Here is a 13,666-nt window from a genome sequence, read left to right on the forward strand (position 1 = left end):
CAAACTGGTCTCTCATAGTTATGGCAGAAGGCAAGACTCAACTACCTCCTAGCCTATCACCCTAATACTCGACCTCCACATGGTAATGAGATATTTTTCCTCATTATTTAGCAACTCGACCACGTTAGTGACCTCAAAATAGGGCTTTAAAAACTCATGTAGTCTCTCACAAACAATCATTCTCTTCTTTAAGATAGGAATTTTGGCCCCGAAAAAATTAAGATATGAATCTAGTAATTAGTAGCTGCTTCTGACATGGTATTAACTGGCGTTTGAAATATATACTAAAACTAATAGCCGCCTTTCACATTTCACAAGCTGTAATTTTCTTTATTTAGTATCGCAAATTGCAGTGAGAGTTCAAATATTAAAATAAAATGTTCATTTCCAGTTGACAACAAGTAATTTCTTTAGCCATCACATGTGATCCGAAAACAAAAGAAAAGTACTGCTAAAAGAATAAGAATTAGCGACGGACAAATTATGTAGCTAAGCAGTAATTCGTCGCTAATCCTATTTAGTGATAAATTATCAAAAAATTATGTTAGTTATGAGCGATTTAGCGACAAAGTTCGTAACTAATTTCAGTTTTTTTACTTAGCTGGATGAAAATGAAGAAGAAAAAAAGTTCTTAATATTAGAAGAAAACTTCCACTGTTTAATTTTCCTTCTTCAAATCAATTAAGAAGGTGTGGAGGTGGAGAAAATTTAGGATAGAAGGCTAGGTGGTTGAGTGTTTTCCTTGTTCGTACCAATGGTAGCAGTGTCAGTCTTATATTTTCCTATTCGCAGATTTCTATAGCTATTTGCTATTTCTTTCGCTTTGTTTTTCATGTTGGATTGCTGGTATTACTGCTTGTTATTACGACTTCTTTTTCCATCTTTTCTTGAGCCGAAGATCTATCCGGAATAGCCTCTCTACCTTTATCCAAGGTAGGGGTAAGGTCTCTATACACATCGACACAAAATCTCACTTCTGGGATTACAGTGTCGGTTTATTGTTGTTGTCGTCGTCGTCGTAAATAGAAAGTCAACCACGGTACTCTACTGGTTAGGGATGTATATAGAAATAACGAGGAAACAAACAAAACGAGCAATAATTGTATGATATCTAAGTGTTCATGAAAACTAAAATGGCAAGAGAGTGGAGATATTAAAAAATAACAATCACTTTGCTTTACTCCATTTTCTGTGTAGCAGGTAACAACTACTTGTTAACAAGATACTATGGAAATATTCAAAGTGATCCAGAAATGGACTTTAATTAATAAGATGATAATTTGTAGATCCAGCTGTTAAGAGTTGTTATAAATTTTAGTCTTTGATTATCAATCAGACCAATTGAATTGGTCCTTTAAACAGCTCTTTAGAAGCAATTGCTTCCCTAGGAACGTTACTATAAATACATTGGCCATTGATCCATTAAAGGCATCATCTTTCAACACTGTTTCCTTTCTTCTTCTACTCCTTCAAAGTTTTTGGAGATTTCACTAGCCATATTTGGAAGGCTAGGGCAGGAATTTGCCGGCGAAATGAGTCGGTTTCACGGTGGCGGCCCTGCCAAGGGTCGTCGCTATTTGCCACAAATCTTACTGGCGTTGGCCATATTGGCAGTTGCTAATGTAGTGTCAACAGATCCTTATATATATTCTTCTCCACCACCTCCAGCATACGAGTACAAGTCACCACCACCTCCTTCTCCTTCTCCGCCACCACCTTATGTGTATAAATCTCCACCTCCCCCATCACCTTCTCCCCCACTACCATATGTTTATAAATCACCTCCACCTCCTTCTCCATCACCACCTCCACCATATGTGTATAAGTCTCCTCCACCCCCATCATCTTCACCCCCACCACCTTATGTGTATAAATCACCACCTCCTCCTTCGCCATCTCCCCCGCCCCCGTATGTGTACAAATCTCCTCCTCCACCATCACCTTCACCACCACCTCCATATTATTATAAGCCGCCACCTCCACCTTCACCATCACCTCCACCACCATATTATTATAAATCTCCGCCACCACCCTCGCTATCACCACCTCCACCTTACTATTATAAGTCTCCACCGCCACCTTCTCCTTCACCTCCTCCACCATACTACTATAAATCTCCACCACCTCCTTCACCTTTACCTCCGCCACCTTATTATTACAAGTCTCCGCCTCCTCCGTCACCATCACCACCACCACCATACTATTATAAGTCCCCACCACCACCTGCTAAGTCACCTCCTCCCCCATACTACTACAGTTCTCCACCACCACCACTAAAGTCTCCTCCTCCACCATATTATTATTCCTCACCGCCACCACCAAAGAAATCACCCCCACCACTATATCACTATACTTCCCCACCACCACCAGTTAAGTCTCCTCCTCCATCGTATTACTATTCCTCACCACCACCGCCAAAGAAATCACCTCCTCCCCCATATCACTATAGTTCCCCACCTCCACCAGTTAAGTCTCCTCCTCCACAATATTACTATTCCTCACCACCGCCCCGCAAGAAATCACCTCCTCCACTATATTATTACTCTTCTCCACCACCACCAAAGAAATCACCACGCCCACCATATCACTACTCTTCCCCACCACCACAAGTAAAGTCACCTCCAACTCCATACTACTACACCTCCCCACCACCTCCAAAGAAGTTTTCTCCCCCACCGTACTATTACGCTTCACCACCACCACCTACTCAGTACTATCCTCCATATCATCATTTGGTGGTCAAGGTTGTCGGAAAGGTCTACTGTTTTAGATGCTATGATTCAAAATATCCAGAGAAGTCTCATGGCAAGAAACACCTGAAAGGTATAATATTTTTTATTACACATCCACTATTTTTATTAACTTTAATTTATCACCAAAAATTGATTTAACTATATATTTTCCTTTTTGTTGCTTTATTCGTTAAGCTCTTACCAAAATACCCAAAAATGTGCTAGTAAAAAATTTGTGCGCATCACAATCACTAGATTTTCCTTTTTGAAAAATAAGATTTTAAAATATCAAAAATATTTACAACGTAGTAACTATAAATATTTTTGTAACTATGGAGTAAAATATTGAAAATGACATATGTTAGCAGCTCAATAACTTTAGTGTTAATTAATATATTAATTCTTTTTTCACATGAATTAGGTGCTGTTATTAAGGTGACTTGTAAGGCTGGTGACAAGAAAATTGTGAGTTATGGTACCACAAGGATCAACGGCAAATTCAGCATTACTGTTAAAGGATTTGAATATGCCAAATATGGAGCAAAGGCTTGCAAGGCTAAACTACACAATGCTCCAAAGGATTCTAATTGTGACATTCCTACAAACCTTCACTGGGGAGTAAAGGGCGCTAACCTAAAAGTGAAGTCAAAGAACCATTATGAAGTTGTACTTTATGCAAAACCATTTGCTTATGGCTCTAAGACACCTTATGCAAAATGCACAAAACCTCTGCCTACACCTGCTCCATACTACTACAAATCTCCTCCACCTCCATCGCCGATTTATATTTACAAGTCACCACCTCCTCCATCACCAAGATATGTTTACAAGTCACCACCTCCCACAACCCCGACATATGTTTACAAATCTCCACCGCCACCAACTAAGTCTTCACCATCTCCTTATTACTACAATTCTCCACCTCCACCATCACCAAAACCTGCTCCTGTATACTATTATAAATCACCACCACCTCCATTACCATCACCTCCACATCCTTACTATTATAAATCTCCTCCACCACCATCACCTTCTCCTCCTCCTCCATATTACTACAAGTCGCCACCACCCCCATCACCATCACCTCCACCACCATACTACTATAAGTCACCACCACCGCCATCCTCATCACCACCCCTGCCCTATTATTACAAGTCTCCACCTCCACCATCACCAAAACCTGCACCTGTATACTATTATAAATCACCACCACCCCCGTCACCATCACCTCCACCTCCTTACTATTACAAATCTCCTCCACCACCATCGCCTTCTCCTCCTCCTCCATATTACTACAAGTCGCCACCACCCCCGTCACCATCACCTCCACCACCATATTACTATAAGTCACCACCACCACCATCCCCATCACCACCCCCATCCTATTATTACAAGTCTCCTCCTCCGCCATCTCCATCACCACCCCCGCCCTATTACTATAAGTCTCCCCCTCCACCGGCTCCGTCACCACCCCCGCCCTATTACTACAAGTCTCCTCCACCACCATCACCATCTCCTCCACCATCCTATTACTATAAATCACCACCACCTCCATCGCCATCACCTCCACCTCCATATTACTACAAGTCTCCACCACCGCCATCTCCATCACCGCCACCACCCTATTACTACAAGTCTCCTCTTTCACCGTCGCCTTCTCCTCCACCTCCATACTATTACCACTCTCCACCCCCTCCAGTAAAGTCTCCTCCTCCTGCCTATTACTACAGCTCACCTCCTCCACCCGTGAAATCACCACCTCCACCAGTATACATTTATGCTTCTCCGCCACCTCCAATCCACTACTAAGTATTTCTAAGAGCTCAGCCATTCTCCACAATCAATCAAGTGAGTTGCTGTTTGAATTGTGTATTCTTTTTTGCCATATGAAATCAACTTTTTATTTTTATTTTCTTTGAATTAAGTTCTGATCTTCTATTTCATTGTTTCTTTTCAGATTTTAGTTTGAAGCACTAAAATATAAAAGCTAGCTTCTTGAGAAAAAGATTCAAACGTCAAATGATACAAAGCAACTAATTTATGGAATAAGATATTCAACCTTTCAATTGAAGGATTGATTCTTATTGCACATTGTTCTCTAGTGTATTCACGTGGACAAGGCTAAAATAACTTTGATTCTTCATAAATAGAGTTTGTTTTTTAGTAATTTATTGTTGTATTGAGGATGTCCTCGTTTTATTCATTTCTTATTAGTTATTGCAAGTAGTTTTCTTGTAATACCTTGGTGTACTTTGTGCACAAATCAATAAGAAGATCAATTTCTTTATATTCACTGTTTTTTTCTTTTTGCTTTTTCCACTCGGTAAACAAAAAAATAAGTCTTATCCTTATATAAAAAATTGAAAATGAGAATACCAATAATTATTTTAAGATCTTTAATAGTTTTAAGGTAAAAGAAGTTCAAGACATATATAAGTAATACACGTATCTCTCGTGTACTTTTATATTTAAGATTTTTTAAAATAAAGCAAAATCCTTTGTATTATTCCTAGGGATGTACAAAGGAAACCGACAAATCGCACCAACCAGATAATCCGAGTCAAACCGAGAAAAAAACCCGACTATGGTTTGGTTTGATTTGGTTTGGTGTTGGAAAAAACCCGACCATAATTGGTTTGATTTGGTTTTAACTAAAAAAAGTCAAACCGAAACCAAACCAACCCGACATTACATATATAGAAATTTTGTGATGACCCGATAGGTCATCTCATGTTCTAGAACTAAATTCTGTGTTCCGAATCCTTGAATATCTTAATTTAGCCTTCTTCGATTTGCGTGCGCGGTCCGGGTACTTTTCCGGAAGGCTTATATGTTAAATTTTGATAAAAATAAGAATTTTCGCCTTAAAAGTTAAATTGAGTTGACTTCGGTCAACTATTTAAGAAAATGGACCCGGATCAATATTTCAACGGTCCCGGTGGATCCGTATCATAATTTGGGACCTGGACGTATGTCCGGAATCGAATTCCGAGGTCTCTAGCTCGAGATATGGATTTTTTATGAAAAATTAAAGTTTGAAAGTTTAATGATTTTAAGAATTGACTAATGTTTGGCCTTGTTGATACCGGATCCGTATTTTGGTTTCGGAGCCCCGTACAGGTTTATTATTATATTTATGACTTGTGTGTGAAATTTGGTGAGAAGCGGAGTTAGTTTGACGTGGTTCAGACGACGTCCGGTTGTGAAAATAGAAGTTTTAAAGCTTTCTTGAAAATTTCATTTGATTCGGTGTTCAATTCGTAGTTCTAGGTGTTATTTTGGCGATTTGATTACGCGAGCACGTTCGTATGATGTTTTAGGACTTGTGTGCATTTTTGATTTGGAGCCCCGAGGGCTCGGGTGAGTTTCGGATAGGCTACCAGATGATTTGAACTTAGAAAATCTGGTGTTTTTGTGGTAGCTGGTGTTCTAGTGGGTTGTGTTTCGGAATCGCGAAGCCATTCTCGCGATCGTAAAGGGGATCTGGGTTGGGGAAGGATTTTACACTACTCGAACGTGAGACCATGATCGCGAATGCGGAGCACTAGGAGATTACTCTACGCAAACGCGACCCGTCACACGCGAACGCGTAGCATTAGCTAGGCTGGGCAGAAGGAGTTGAGATAACTCTACGTGAACGCGTAGGTCGGGGGCTAGACCTTCGCGAACGCGTACAGTTACTCGCGATCGCATAGGCCACTTAGGTCCAACTTTTCGAGAACGCGTCAGTGTTCAAGCGAACACGATAAACACTAGCGCCCAGTGATAAAACATTCCTATTACGGGATTTTTGCCATTCATTCAAATTTTCAAAAGCTAGAAAGCCTAGAGACAATTTTTTTCAAGATATTTTCTTCCCTAATTTTTTAGTAAGTGATTCTAATGCACTTTGTTTCAATTACCCATTATATTTCATGAGTTTTCAACCTAGAATCTAGGATTTTCATGGTGGAAATTGGGGGTTTGGGTTGAACTAGGAGTTTTTGTATAATTGGAATATAGACCTCGAATTGAAGTCGGATCGAAATAAATTTCATAATCGGGCTCCAGGTTGAATGGGTAAATGGATTTTGGTCCAAACCTCGTTTTTTGACCAAGCGCGTCCGGGGTCGATTTTTGAATTTTTGGGGAAAAGTTTGGGAAATCAAAATTTATGCATTGTAGTTGATTCGTTTAGCAGTATTTGATGTTATTGAATTAATTGTGGCTATATACGAGTAGTTTGGAGGCGAATTCTAGGGGAAAGACCCCGGTAGAGCTTTGAATTGACTGCGAAGTGAGCTAAGTATTGTGTCTAACCTTGACTTGAGGGAATTAGGAACCCTCGGACTATGTGCTATGTGATTCTCATGTGAGCGGCGTATATGCGACGTGACGAGTGCTTATACGCCTCAAAATTATCTATTTTTTTCCGATTTACCGCTTTTCCTTAATTGTTTCCTTTTCTATCTTAGCTATTATATGGTCTAAATACTTTGCATGCCTAACTGCTACCTGTTAATTAATATCTTCCCCTGTTAATGATGTTAGTTCTTTTCATAGTTTTATGAATCCTTACTACTCCCTCCGTTCCAATTTATGTGAACCTATTTAACTAGGCACAAAGTTTAAGAAAAAATGAAGACTTTTGGAATTTGTGATCTTAAACAAGTCAAAAAGGGGCCCAGAGTATTCATGTGGTTATAAAAGATTCTCATTAATGGTAAAATTATAAGTTTATGATAAATTGTTACAAAATTTAGAAAGGGGTCATTCCTTTTGGAATGGACCAAAAAGGGAATAGGTTCACATAAACTGGAACGAAGGGAGTATTTGCTTAAATAGACTTGTTTGCACCTTCTAATTTTAAATTGATGGATTGGTCTCGCTGTGTAATATTTTGTGTAGATTCTATATTGTGCAAGGTTTCCTTTTGGTTCGGTTTGGCGTGTAGTTTGAACTATTGTTTTGACTGTGCTTTGAGTATTTGGTACTGATATGGTGGAATTGGGTTGCATGCTGCAGCAGGTGTAATAAGGGTGGATTGTTATGGTGGAATAAGGGTGAATATATTCTATGCGGTGAGATCGGGTTGTATGTCGCAACAGGTGGAATAAGGGTGGATTGATATGGTGAAATAAGGCTGATTTATAATACTGTATTGATATATGGTGGGATCGGGTTGCGCATCGCAACATATTTACATATATTATCTCTCTTATTGATGCTATTTCGGTGAAATAAGGGAGGATTTGTGTTGTCTAGTGGGATCGAGTTGCGTGCCGCAATAGCCTATATGTTTCCATTTCTTGAGCTTTGTTGGTTTTTACGATATTTATTTGAACTGCTAAAGATTGGTAATTCTGGACGGTACTGGTTTATTCTTGAGGTTGTGGTCATTATTTTCAGATTATTGTTTAATTATGTTCAGTATTTCTATTATTCTATCAATTATTATATATGATGCGTTGTAATGACCTGGCCGGTCGTTTCATGAGTTATAACTCTGTCTCCTCCATTCATGCTTCCTTGTGTGTTGTTCAACTGTATTTCATCATATCTTGTTGGTTGTGTTATGTTCGAAGTGGTCGTAGAGTGGAATGGGACACCTAGTCTCCGATTTGGAAGCTTAAGTTGGAAAAAGTCAACCAGATGTTGACTTATGTGTAGAAGATCTCGAAATGCGAATTCTGATGATTCGGATAGCTTCGTTAGGTAATTTTGGACTTAGGAGTGTGTTCGGAATGTAATTTGGAAGTCCGTGGTAGATCTAGGCTTGAATTGGTGAAATTGGAAATTTGGCGTTTTCCGGCCAGTAGAGAAAATCTTGATATCAGGGTCGGAATGGAATTCTAGAAATTGGAGTAGGTCCGTTGTGTCATTTGTCATGTGTGTGCAAAATTTCAGGTCATTCGGACGAGGTTTGATAGGTTTTGGCATCGTTTAGGGAATTCAGAAGTTTGAAAATCCTTAGGCTTGAATCCGAGGATGATTTGATGTTGTGATGTTATTTTGAGTGTTCCAAAGGTTGGAATAAGTTGAAATGGTGTTATGTGCTGTGTTGGTATATTTGGTTGAGACCCCGAGGGGCTCGAGAAGATTTCAGATGGTTAACGGAGAAGTATGGAAGTGGGATTTTGCTGCTGAAGATGTTGTTTCTGTTGTTTCCGCACCTGCAGAATTTGTCGCAGGAGCGGAGGATTTGACAGCACCTGCGAGCCCGCAGGCGCGAGGCCTGGGGCGCAGGTGCAGAATCTGGAGACTTAAGTGAAATGTGCAGATGCGGCGTATGGACCGCAGGTGCGTAAATTGGGCCACATATGCGGAATCCCTTGGGCAGAAAGTTTAAATTGACCCCTTTCGCGAATTTTGGTGATTCTTTACAATTTCAACTCGGTTTTTGGAGCTTTTTGAGAGTTTTAAAGAGGGATTCAAAGGGAAACCCGTTGAGGTAATGTTTTTGAGCCTAAAACTCGATTCTATGGTGATTTTTAGTTGATTAAGCATGAAATTTGTGGGATTTCAGGGTGAAAATTAGGGAAATTAGGGCTTGAAATTGGAGAGTTTAAATTGGGGATTTGAGGGGCCATTTGAGGTCCGATTTTGATGATTTTGGTATGTATAGACTCGGGAGTGAAATGAGTTTCTATCTTTGTGATTTTTGTTGGATTCCGAGACGTGGTCCCCGGGGTCGGGTTTGGCCAATTTCGGTATTTTTGAGCTAATTTGATAATTTTGGCATGGGCTTTATTCCGTTAGCATGTATTAATGATGTGATAAAGATTTTGATTAGATTCAGAGCATTTGGAGGCCGAGTCAAGAGGCAAGGGCATCGCGGGCTAGAGTTTTATCCAGGTTTAGGTAAGTAATGACGGTAAATCTTATCCTGAGGGTATGAAACCCCAGATTTCTCATTGTTTTGCTACTTTGAGGTGTCGCGCACGTTAGATGACAAGCATGCCGTTGGGTATTGGTCCATCCCGTACGACTATTAAGTCGCATATTTGACTTAAAACTATATGTTAATTATGTGTTTTGGAAAGAACTACTATAACTTGGGTTGAATGCCATATCTGGGCCTTGTGCCAAGATGTTTGGACCCTTAGGGGATTTTTACTACCGTTCCTCACTGTTTTGATTTAATATCTATACTCAGTGATGCTGTGTTTTACTGATTTCATAATTTAGCCTCATTTACTCCGTTTGATACTATGTGTCACGACCCAAAAACTGACCCGATCGTGATGACGCCTATCGTGAAACTAGACCAGCCGACACAACTCTCGAATCAGCCATTTTTCGGTAAAAGTTATTTTTTTACCATTTATAAATCAATAATCTCATAATGAAAATTTAAAAGAAAAGTGCAGAATAATTACACAAGCCCGACATCGGAGTGTCACTAGTCATGAGCATCTACCTCATGAAATTTGAAGCTGATTATCAAAATTCAAAAGGCAAGTCTATTGCATGTATACACACACTAATTAAGGGGTCGTTTGGTTCGGAGATGAGTTACACAGAGATTATGTAGATATTAGTTATGTAAGGACATGGTGGAGCAGCCAAGGAGGGGTAAAATCTAACCAAATATTATATAAGTCATGCAGATTTTATACGAAAATTAAAACACCAACCAAACATAGTAATAAGTCATGTTGATTTTACATAGTTAGACATGGATTAACTCTTTAGGAAGGTCAACCAAATGACCCCTAAGGAACCATGTTTTACAAATATGCTGCAAATAGAGTATTATCAGTGCAAATAGAATTGTAATTGTGCACGTGGCTTATTTAATAGGCAGATTATTAGTTAGTTAGGTGGTTATTAGCTGTCATTAATTGGGTAGTTAACTTGTATATATGTTTGCTTACTATAGCTGAAGCAATGTAACAATATCATTTTCTCAAAATCCCATTCTCTCTTCTCTTCTCCATCTTTCTCTCTAAGCATTCCCATGGATGAACACTGTTATCATCCATAATTTAACATGATATCGAAGTTGCTGATGCTGTTTACTCGCGCAATTTGATTTCAATTTGTCCTCTCGCACATATTTCTTCTACTTCTTCATTTTCTATTTTTTATGGTGCAACAATGGTGACTTACTTGAGAACTGAGGAGCAAACACTTGTATACACACATCCACTTTACCTTGGACCTTCTGACACTTCTGGCATAGTTTTGATTTCGATTAAGCTTACCAGATCTGAAAAATATGGGCTTTGGAGTAGAACGATAAAGATCACTCTTTTGGGGAAAAGGAAGCTAGGGTTCATGAATGGTACTTGCACAAAGGATACCTTCAACACAGAATTGCATGAGCAATGGGAGACTTGTAATGCCATTGTACTCTCATGGCTGATGAATATTGTATCCACTGAGATTTTGAGTGAAATTGCATATGCTACAGATGCTCACCTGGTTTGGGAGGATTTGAGAGAGACATTTGATAAAGTCAATCGCATGCGCATCTTCCAACTACATAGAGCCATCAACACTCTGTATTAAGGTACTGACTCTGTATCCACTTATTTCACGAAATTAAAGAGTTTATGGAGTGAATATAATGTTATGGTGACAACTCCCAATTTATAAGACTATGTAGATATATGCAGCAACAAAGGTTATTACAATTTCTTAGTGGCTTAAATGATTCGTATGATCCAATAAGCAGACAGATTTTGCTGACGTCTAGTGTTCCCTCACTTAATCAAGCATATGCTATGATTATTGAGGATGAAACTCACAATTCACCTAGTCTAAATGCAACAAGAATTAAATCAGATCTGATGGCTATGTAGAATAGTCAAGGATAGGGTTACAAAGGCAAACGACCTTTTATGCAATGTGAATATTGCAAACTAAAAAGACAAACTAAGGAGAATTGTTATAAGCTAATATGATATCCTACAGACTTCAAGAGTAAGAAGATGTTTGGACAGGGTGCTAGTAGTTCTGGGACTCAGCAAGGGGGTTAGTACAGGAGACCACAACAACAACAAGCTTTAGCAGCTATGAATAGTATATCTGGGAATAGGGATGGTCAATTGTCAACACATCAATACTCTGAGGGAAAGGAACCTATTGCAGGCAAATTTTTCATTGTTGAGTAGTATCAGCAGATTTTGGCATTGCTAAACAAGGACACTGGAGACCGTCATGCAAATTTGGCAAGTAATGCTACCTGTTTCATGTCATAGATTTAGAAAAATGACTGGATTGTGGATTCTAGTGCTACACACCATATAGCTGCATGCAGTTTGGATATAATATTAAATGGCATTAATGTAGATGCCTCACTAAGGGATAAGGTTAGCTTACCTACTGGAGATAAGGTGGACATAACCTATACTGGTCAGACATCTATTTTCAAAGGAGAGATGATATCCAATGTTCTTACCTGATTTCTGTATATTTTAGGATCTATGCAATAGTCGGATGAAGGAGATTGGTAAGGAGTTAGCTGGTCTATACATTTTCAGGTCCGAGGATGACAAGAATAAGTTTCAGAAGCATATTATGGTAGCAACTACAAACAAAGAAGATTACAGATTATGACATATGAGGCTAGGGCACCCCTCTATTACTGTTATGAAGAGTATGAGTTTACTAAGTCACAATGTAAATAGTTCACTTCTGAATAATTGTCCAGTCTGTCCTTTGACTAAACAGACAAGGCTGAAGTTTCCTATAAGCAAATCTAGAGCTATAGCAGCATTTCATCTTGTACATATGGATCTATGGGGACCCTATATAAATCCTACTTTTGATAAGAAATACTATTTCTTGACCATTTTGGATGATCACAGTAGATTTACTTGGGTTTTTCTATTGCAATTGAAAACTGAAGTCATAGTTGTTATAACTAAATACCTATTGTTGATCAGAAATCAATTTTGCTTAATGTTAAAACAATAAGATCAGATAATGGCACTGAATTCTTCAATTCATAGTGCACTAAGCTATTTGATGCCTTGGGAATTATACATCAAAGCAGTTATGTGCATACTCCACAACAGAATGGCATTGCCGAAAGAAAGCATATGCATATACTGGATGTGGCTAGGGCCTTGAGATTTCAAGACAACTTACCCATCAGATACTGGGGACTATGTGTACAAGCTGCAGTCTACCTATTGAACAGACTAGCTTCTACTGCTACACAAGGAAAGAGTCCTTTTGAACTCTTATATGGAAGACAAGCATCCCTATACATTTGAGAGTGATCGGTTGTTTGTGCTATGCAATAGTGATTCCCAAAGATGACAAATTTGCTAAAAGAGCCAAAGCCTGTGTGTTTATGGGCTATTACAGCACACAAAAGGTTTATTTGTTGATGAATTTGTCTACCAAACATTTCTTTGTGATCAGAGATGTTGTCTTCAAGGAGTCAGTCTTTCCTTTTACACACTCACAGACTTCTAAATCTCCTTTAATTACTGCTTTCTTATGCAGGACCTTAAGGTATTTTCTAATACATAGATTCCTGTTGTTGTTCCCACTCAACCAATTGCAGAATCTACGTTACCATTTGTAGATCAACATGCTAGTAACACAGTTGATGCTGATGCGGTTGAAGATCCCCCTCATGATTCTCATGTTGAAGCCAACAGTCATGGAGAATCTCATGATGTTCCAATGAACAACTTGCCAAACATAGGTTTTGGGAAAACTTCACATACATATTCAGGAGATTTTGTAGAAGAAGAAGCAGGCACTTCCTCAGCTTCAGAAAACCCTTCCATACTCAAAAAATCAAAGAGGCAATGCGTTCAACCAATATGAATGAAAGACTATGTATCAACTAGGAATAATACCAGCATATATCCCATAACCAACTATCTATCCTACAACAATACTACCACTCAATATCAGTCCTATTTGGCTAAGTCCTCCAATCTAGTGGAACCTCAAACTTTCAAGCAGGCAACCAAAGATGAAAGATGGAT

General features: G+C 39.0%; 1 protein-coding gene across 1 annotated transcript; it reads left to right on the forward strand.

Annotated features, from left to right (window-relative positions):
• The first annotated feature begins 1,396 nt into the window (after nucleotides 1-1,396).
• Nucleotides 1,397-5,019, forward strand: LOC138876524 (extensin-2-like). Its single transcript, XM_070155595.1, has 3 exons — nucleotides 1,397-2,823; nucleotides 3,154-4,580; nucleotides 4,690-5,019. The coding sequence occupies exons 1-2, from the start codon at nucleotides 1,533-1,535 to the stop codon at nucleotides 4,539-4,541; spliced, it is 2,679 nt and encodes an 892-aa protein (XP_070011696.1). The 5' UTR covers nucleotides 1,397-1,532; the 3' UTR covers nucleotides 4,542-4,580; nucleotides 4,690-5,019.
• Nucleotides 5,020-13,666: the final 8,647 nt, after the last annotated feature.

Source organism: Nicotiana sylvestris, chromosome 8 (assembly GCF_000393655.2).
Source record: "Nicotiana sylvestris chromosome 8, ASM39365v2, whole genome shotgun sequence".
NCBI lineage: Eukaryota > Viridiplantae > Streptophyta > Magnoliopsida > Solanales > Solanaceae > Nicotiana > Nicotiana sylvestris.

What these genes read in the sequence shown, in the direction of transcription:
- LOC138876524 (XM_070155595.1), top strand. Translation starts at nt 1,533, where the DNA reads ATGAGTCGGTTTCACGGTGGCGGCCCTGCCAAGGGTCGTCGCTATTTG. An exon ending in TGGCAAGAAACACCTGAAAG is followed by an intron (nt 2,824 to 3,153) that starts GTATAATATTTT and finishes CACATGAATTAG; the next exon opens with GTGCTGTTATTAAGGTGACT.